At 31.8% G+C, this 9,582-nt stretch overlaps 1 protein-coding gene across 1 annotated transcript; it reads left to right on the top strand.

Moving 5' to 3' along the window:
• Positions 1-428: 428 nt before the first annotated feature.
• On the top strand, positions 429-803 carry LOC131876078 (large ribosomal subunit protein uL18y-like). Its single transcript, XM_059220860.1, has one exon. It carries the CDS (start codon positions 429-431, stop codon positions 801-803), a length of 375 nt encoding a protein of 124 aa, XP_059076843.1.
• The last annotated feature ends 8,779 nt before the right edge of the window (positions 804-9,582 follow it).

Below are 9,582 nucleotides of genomic sequence, written 5' to 3'. Positions count from 1 at the left end.
CTGTCTATATACCAGAAATTGGGGACTATTTGTGGAAAAAGAAGTAGAACAAAGAATTCGAGGCACTGCTTGAGAAAAGAGAATAATCGCTCGACAAAAGGAAGAAATCATTAATTACCCACGTGGAGCGGGAAAAATGGGGAGTCAAAGCCATTGGGAAGGGTAAAAGTGAAAAAAATTTGAAATTTTTGTGTCAAAAGATGGACGCCAAGGGTGTTTGGAGATACGAAACAGAGTACTTCGCAAGTGGGGATTGAGTGACATCACAAATCGTAAAAACATTAATCTCACACTGACAGAGTCTTCTCTTAACGGAATTGTAAACAGAGATGATTCCCCTATTCTGTTCGTTCAACACATAACTGGGCTTTTCAAGGCCTATTTCAAGGGGTACCAGGTCAAGTTCAGGCGCATGCACTGATTACAGAATGGAAATCCTCTTGATAAATTATCACAAGAACAAGTATAATACGCCCAAGTATAGATTTGTAGTACGATTTAGCGACAAGGATATTGTTTCACAGATTATATATGCAACACTTGCTGGAGCTGTTACACTGGCAACTGCTTACTCTCACAAGCTGTCTTGGTCCATACTATGTGTAACATACCATGTTGGTCCCTCGTTGGCACGTCAGGTGCTAAAGCAGTTGGAGATGGATGATGAATACGTTGGCAGTGAGGAGGCCACTGGAGAAATCATAGTGTGGAGCCAAGTGAATCCATTATTACTTTTATTATTAGGCTGTAGCTATTCTCTGTCTATCCTTAAATTATTTGTCGTACGATTCTATCATTTTTGATGCGTCCCTTTTAATAGACATGGTATTTTAAACTTTTAAGAAGGTTTTCTTATTTCCATCTTTACCAATAATATAAAGAAATCCAACTTCTATTATTGTCCCAATGTTTTTATACCCTAAAGCTCTATGTGCCTTCTCCACATGAGGCATTTCACATTTATTTTTATAATTTATAATGGAAGGTAGATAATTTCTCAATAATATTGTTTCTAAGTAGGATTTAAAATTTATATTTAAAAATTTAATACAAAATATACAAAAAAATATATTGATAGACTATTTGTAATAGGGGATGAAAAGTACTTGATTCTTTGTAGTAGCTAATAGAATATGCATAAATATTTTTGGTCATTTTTAAACATTACTAATGGTTTTAATTTCAATTTTAGTCTATTCAGATTAATGTTGTACCTAGAAAAGAATAATTTAGGGATTTATCCATTCTTTCATAAAGTTAAATGAATTGTAATCCATAGTCATTTCTCCTATTCTTTCTCTTAGAAGTTTCCTTTTCAAGTGAAGAAGAAAATGAAAATTCAAAAAAAAGAATGAGTTATGAAGAGGGGCTAGTAAATTGGAAAAAGATTTTTTAATGTTAGAGAGTTAGAGAACGTGATCAATACAAGAGAATGTGTTTGAAATAGACTATGTAGTCTTTTTGCCTCACTATTTTTCATGAATTTTTTTATGTTGACAATTTCAAGGGTGTATAATATGAACTTGGAAAGCTTCTCCATCCTTGTGATCAAGATTATTTTAGCATGTTGTTTAGTTAAAGAACAATAGCCAACCCAAAAAGATTTTACAAGGAGAAATATGTCTACCTAATTTATCTATTCCAATGATTTTATAAATTATAAATTATATCAATTTTGAATCATGCAATAACACATTAACAAGTAAATCTACTTTGATCTACCATATGAATCTAGATATTTCTTAAAGTCAGTTTAATAAAAATTCAATCGAACTAGATGTGACAACTGTGTCAAATTAAATATTTTATTTTATCCTACTTTTCAATTGAGTCATTGAAAGAACAATTTATAGATCTCTTTTTATGTTAGAATTATGAGTTTATTGAATAATGACAAGGCTTCACATCATAATGGCATATTCATTACAAATATAACAATCTAGGTTTCTTGGATGATCCTTTAGAGTTGTAAATTATAAAATTTTATCTAAACCTACACAAGAGGATCCAACTGAAAAATAAGAACACAACTTGCAATATAATAGAAGAGAAAATTAAGAGCAGAATAAGAACAAATATGTTCATTAATTGATTAATTTACAAATGAATGAGTTACAAAATATATAGAGCCTCTGTGAAGGCATAAATAGAGGAAAAAATAAAAGCCTCTGTGAAAGCATAAAACAGAGGAAAAATAGTAATAAAATTGTCAACCTTTGTTAGCTTACAATAAAACAAGCAACAACAGATTTCAAATCACAGAATAAAGTGTGCAATAAACATCCATAAAGGATGGATAGAGAAGCTCCATAAAGAAAGAAAAAATCTGCATTTTATGATTGCACTAACACCCCCCCTTAAGTCTAACTAAGGAGACTAAAGCCTAAGGAAAGGAAAGAGGAAAGAGGGAAAACACAATGCAAACAAACCCCCCCCTCAAAATTATAAGAGATGAAACTATATGAAGTGCATAAGAATGTCTTTTGAGATACAAGAAAAATGAGGACAACTGTCTACATTAGTGTTGGATGAAGAACCTTGTCAAAAGTCGAGATGATGACCAAGATCAAGAATTTGTATGTACTCGAAAAAACATATGTCTGTCGAAGATACAAAAGACAACAATCTATATGAGTGACCCCAATGATAGTACTCTAACAATAATCAGATGACAAACAAAGGAAAAACATCTTATATTTGAAGGTGTGGGTGGCATATGAATCTGCACAAGTGACCCCAATGACACTACTCAACCATGCAAGAAGAAGTTGCTAGTCAAAAATACAGGTGCCAATAGTCGAAAGAACTGATCAAACTTGGAAAAAAACAAAGGAAGCATTAACACTAATAGAGAAAAAAAAATCCTTGATAACATGACAAAGGAAAGGCATGACAGGTCCACTGAAATTGAAATGACGTGTCACAAAGAAGAAGATGAAGGCGAAGCCCAAAACAACATGACCTTGGCATGCATCTAGAAACATAGGTTTACATCAGGTTCCATTCTTCAGAAACCTGCTTGCAAATAATTTATGTTGAGCTTCTCTTCCTAGCTCTCGGGCTCTAATACCATGTAAAATTTGATCTAAAACTGCACTTCATAGAATTTAGCTAGGAAAGTAAGAAGTAAACTTGCAGAATCGGAGAGAAAATTTCAGAGAAGAATGAAAATAAAACTATTTCATTGATTTAGGAATGTGTACAATAAACAAAGCACAAGAAGAGCCATACAAAATAGCAATAACCAACTAGAAAATAAGCTTTAGCTTTATGCAAGATTGCACAACTAAGGAAACATAATCCTATCTTTTAACAACTAGAAAAATTATCTAAAGGAATATTCTACACTAACAACCCCACTTAAGTGTAGCTAGGTGAATAGAGAGATATGAGTCCTGGCAACAAAGCCATGATCTGAAACCCAATTACAAAGAGAATCTAGCTGAAAAATAAGAACACAACTTGCAGTATAACAGAACAGAAAATTGAGAGTAGAATAAGAACAAAATTGTTTTCATTAATTGATTAATTTACAAATGAATGAGTTACAAAATATATAGAGCCTCTGTGAAGGCATAAAACAAAGGAAAAAACAAAAGCCTTTGTGAAAGCATAAAACAGAGTAGAAATAGTAATAAAATTGTCTACCTTTGTTAGCTTACAATAAAACAAGCAACAATAGATTTCAAATCATGAAATAAAGTGTGCAATAAACATCCATAAAGGATGGATAGAGAAGCTCCATAAAGCAAGGAAAAATCTAGTTTTTATGATTGCGCTAACATAAATTTCTTCTTGAGATAAATTTTCCATAATTTGAACCTATAAATTATCCCTCAATCACAAGGGGCAAATACAAATTCTCAATGAATCTAACCAAAGAGATGCTTTCAATCACAAAGGATATATAAAGTTCTTACTTCAGTTACGAGTAATGATGCTTGTCACTAATAAATACCAGATTTGAATCCTTAGTAAATAAAACAAACTAGCACAGATACAATTCATTAAAACCAGTCACAAATCATCATATAACTTCATTAATAGACACAACCAACCACAAAAAAATGTCTCTTTATTTATACTATCAAGCTAGCACAAGATACATTCTAACCCTAATTTCACACAATACCCCAGATACAAATAAAAAAGACAAGATATAAATTCTAACACAACTCATCCTACCATAGAGATGAAGAAAGGCACCATTATTAGTACTGAATGAAGAAGTTGTTCCAACCAAAAGAAGTGCAGCTTCTTGCACTACTAGTAAAGCTATTAATCTTAGAGGTTCCGGTTAATACTGAGATGGGGGGGGGGGGGGTGAATTAGTATTAACAACAAATTCAAATCTGAAACTCAACCTTATGAAACTTTAACCAAATCAAACAATAAAAAACAAAAAAACCATTTACCAGTACTAGTATCTACTGCTAATCTGATTTATCAAGTCTACACATTAAGTGTTTATTAACAATGCATGAACTGAAAATAAAACATAACAACATATATCAACATTCACCATATGAACACCATGATTTTCATGTGGAAACCCAAATAGGGAAAAACCATGGTGGGAATTGTTACCCACAAAAAAATGTGCACTCTTTCAGAATGCACTCTGTTAGGAGCTTACGAAGATGCCTTGTTAGGAGAAAACCCAGTTAGGAGTCACCCAGTTAAGGGATTTAGATAATGAGCCCTATTAGGAGCTTTGACCTATTAGGATCAATCTTGCAAGAGGATTTAACACTCAGATGTTGAGCTACCTGGTTAAGGTATTTACAATGTAAGGCCTGTTAGGACCTACCTGGTTAAGGGATTTTGACTGCTACAACTATTAGGGAACACCATTGAATGATCTAGGTATAGCACTTAATTGCTTGCTTGATTAGATCCAATTCTGCTCCAAATCTGCTACACTCTAGCAGATCTCTCACACTCTGGTCTAGCTTCACACTCTTCTCAAAACTAGCGACATAACAAACATCAATTGTACTGACCTAAACAACCTTTACAACTTACTCGGTTACAAAACCCTAAGACTTACAACATAGATCATCACAGATCTTTACAACTCATTATAGATCTTCATATGGATCATTACAATCAATTACAAATCAATTACAACCATCGAATGATCATCACACCTTGATCTGATACTCTTTCAAACCCTTAGAACACTCTTCTAAGCGCTTCATTGTTTCCCAAGAAATTCCAACTTCAAACACACCAAAAGAGAAATTCATCCATCTATGTGGGTTGTACCATGTCAGCTCCAACATTTGAACTTGATGTAGATCATCGACAAACCAAAAATAATTAGTGGTTAAGAGAATTCTTTACCGGTCCTTAAACCCTTCTTAAACCCTAGCAAAAACACAATAGAAATAATAAACAACACTTTTGATAACCAAAACATGATGCGGTTCCAATCATATACATATTACAATGATACAAACTCACATTCCAAATTGCAACACTTCAATCATCAACAATCACCAAATCTAGTCAAAACATTTCCTCATTTACTGGTTAAGGTCCCAATTCCCAATTCCCTATTCCCTATTTCTTTACTGGTAAGCTCTTTTCAGTAGACCAAAAAAGACTAAGATGACAAAATACAACATAGTAAACATCAATTTCCATCAATGACAACACAAGTAACTGATCAAAGTCATCCAATCATTCAATCTCAATCTCTTTATCACAATGTCATCACAAGTAGTCCTTTACTAGTTCAGTCATCATTCTTCATCTGCATTAGTAATGTCAATCATGCCAACATTCTCCCCCTTTGTCATTGATGGCAACACCAACATATTCAACTAAAATCATGTTGCTCAATTTTGGAACTTCTTTGCTACACTTCACTCTTCTGTCAGTTCTTCTCTTCTCCACCTGGAACTAAATCTTAATTTCTTTTCCCCTTTCTCTTACACATCTTCTTCTCCTTAGGCTAATATATTTATTCTCCCTAATCATATTTCTTATTGGGTACAAACTTAAAACCTTAAAATTGAATTGGGTACAAACTCAAAACCTTCTTATTCTTTCCAATCAGGTATACAAATGAAGACACTTCTAAGACATTGCAAATGAACAACTAACCACCAAGCATAAGAAAATATGATAAATCATGAAACGAACACAAAAAAAACCTTTAAAACCCCCAAAATATGAAACAATCAAGAACAAACCCCTGACAATCTTATGAAACTACATATGTTTTTCATGAAATTACACTTTTACCACATCTTTCAGCACTTATGAACTATAGAATGGAACATATGAAAAATCAAATGGCACATTTATACTTTTTTTATGTGTTTTTGTGACAGATGGAGGATTGGGACCCAAGGTCAACATTGGGCTCAAATCCCAACAAACAAACACCTAAAATTGCAAAAGCTATCTCAAACACATTTGAGAGGGGTGATTTTCCTACTCAAAAATTTAATTTTATCACACCCAATATGAAAATTAAAACTCCAAGAAGAAAAACTCTAAAAACAGCCCTAAATTAAGCAATATAGAGAACACCCATTCCAATAAATAATCAATCTAACAACAAAAAATGTAATATATTTTTAGAATAAAAAAAAGACATCAAAGACATAGAGAATTCAATATTTCCAAAGATAAAACTCATTTCAATCCATAAAATTTCAAATGAACGTAAGAATCTAACTTAGAAATTGAAGCAAAATGGACTATGAGAACGAAGAATGAGCAAACCCCGATATGAATACAAACTCCACATGAACAATAACTCAACACAAATTGAAAAGCCTTCAAAATAAAATTCAAAACATAACCAAGCCTTGAAAGAAATTCCTCAAAACCCCCTTACAAATCTTCATGAATTCTCCTCTCAAATCCTCAATAAAATTCACTTCAAACCACACGTAGATCGAAAAACCCTTTTCAAAAGTCCATATTTTTAAAAATCCACCCACAAAACAACCTCTAGGATTACCCAAAACCACTCTCCATTCATTTCTAAATTGCACTCAAATGCAAAACAAGACTTTCATCTTGCATTGAGGACCAAATTAGTAACCCACAATTTGAACAAGGGATCACTCAAATAAAATAAATTAAATGGCAGTTTAAATTCAATTACTAATTAACATCTCCCACAAATAAATATAAATTAATAATTTCCACATATTATATAAATGATAAATAATATAATCCGTAAATGCAATCCATAAAATAATACAAGTAATATAATAGATATTTAGCACAACTACATATAACACCAAAACCATCAAAGAGATTAAATATTTAATACAACATACATAAAACACTCAAATCCTAACAAGACAACTCTAGACCAAGAACACTAGAACTCACATAAGACACTATAGTTAAGATATAGGAGGGCCTTAGTGTCACCTCCAATCAATTTCCATTGGGATTAAAGGAATGCTTCGACCTATAAAAGCAGGTGGAGATGATAACTACTACCTACATATTGCATAATACTAAATGTCTATACACAACATATATTTAACCATAAAATACACAAGCAAATGGAAGAGAATCACAACATCACACCCCGCTCATATATGAGTGATGTGACATCATCCCTTTCACATCCACAATAGTAAGACACCATAGAAAATATATAGCATAATAAATAATATCAACATCATCCACATCTAATGTTATCATGAAATAAGGGTTAACACATGACAAGGCATCATAATTAGTAAATATATCCCCCCATCTACTAGATAATGATTAAATACTAGTTAACCAAACATAAAGCCTAACATCATAATTAGTCACTCTAGATCAACATCATCAACGTAATCATAATGTATCCACTAATATCAAAGAGAAAATCAATGTATAGAGTCAAACATGAAGCAAAGAGTATTAGGGGCTTATAAAGAGTCCATTAGTATCTGACATAGCCCATCATAAAGGATGGATCATGGAACGACACTACAAATTGTCTCTAGAGAGAACATAGCTGGAATAAAAGACAAATAGTCTCTATAGAGATAATATGTCTTAAAGCTCAACTATTGTCTCTCTCGAGACAATAAGTCTTGTGTTCTATATTGTCTTTATATAGACAATAATAATATGTGTGTTCTATATTTTGTTTATAGAGAAAAATTTTAAGATAATAATTTGAGGCACACACTTAAAGGAAATATTTAAGACAATATAAAAGTTTCCTTTTGTCTCAAGTTAAGACAATTTACTCAAAATATTCTTAAAAACCCCCTCTATGTAGTAGTGAGTGATCCTTCGTAGAGTGCTCTAGATGATTGTTCTCATCATCTTCTAAAACTTAGTAACCTACAAATTTCATTAGTTGGGTACAATATAAGCTTTGATTAAAGTAAATTGGTACTTGTTAATAAAGTATCTTTTAGTAAGCTATCCTCAATAGGAAGATTATGAGAGGAGTTGAAGGTTTGAACATTTGCGTGAGGCACCAAAATCCCTCATAAATGTTTATTGCTAACACTTTTTATAACCCATCAAATCGGTGCAATAAAAGGTGACTTAGATGCCAAAGCATTTGCATTTTGATGGAATAAGTTATTCTCCCATTAGAATGTACTAATGAACATCAAATATACATATATTTACATCATCCATGTGCATCAAACCATGCATGGTTGCTAAAACAAAGTTAATATTTTCTACCTTCAAATAAATGTGAACCATTGCACTTAGTAGCATCATTACTTGTGCATTAGGGTTGTTCGAAAAATATACTAATCAAGCATGTTATTAGTTTGAAGCACATATTATTCAGATATCAGTATGTTGCTACCTGTTTTAATAAATCACCATAGTACTCTCAAATGTATGGACATATAATAAAATTTACTAAGAATCACTAGCCTTTATTTGAAGGCTATTCTTAAACATAATCTTGTTTAGCATCAAAGGTCAGTTTTGACCAATAAAAAGTGGACATCTATTTATCACTTTCTTTTTAGTTAGGATGAGATTTAAATCAATTCATTATTTGACCATTGACTAGCATGACTAGCATGACGTTTATCTAAAAAACAAATCCAAAAAATCAACTTCTAGATATTTTATAACTTAAGATTTATTGTAATCTATTTAACAACTAATTTATTTATTTGATATCTACAGTAACAATAAAATAAAATAATATATTAAATATATATATATTTTTATGATATGTTTATTTTTAATATTTAATTATATATATTTTTATTATTTTTATGCATAAATGTAAGCACCCTTTATTAAAAAACAAAAATATTAAATATGTTCAGAAAAGTGGGTGGATTTGAAATAGCAGTATGAAGAGTTCATACGAATCTATTCACTATATTATACAACATCATGATATGAAAAACCAATTCAAATAAAGTGGCCGATAGATATAAAATCACAGCCCAGAAACCTTAAGAACATATTGACTGTGTTGTGGGTAGATATAAAATCACAGCCCAGAAACCATGCTTCTATGGGTCAATTTTAGCCTTTAGTGGGCATTGATATATTTATGTTATTTATGTAGACTTTGAAAAACATGCTGCTCTCAGTCATCGATGTTATTTCCCTTGAATAATT

Source organism: Cryptomeria japonica, chromosome 5, assembly GCF_030272615.1.
Source record: "Cryptomeria japonica chromosome 5, Sugi_1.0, whole genome shotgun sequence".
In the NCBI taxonomy this organism is placed as follows: Eukaryota; Viridiplantae; Streptophyta; class Pinopsida; order Cupressales; family Cupressaceae; genus Cryptomeria; species Cryptomeria japonica.
The sequence above is the reverse complement of the archived record's forward strand: the minus strand, read 5'-3'. Positions and strand labels throughout refer to the sequence as shown.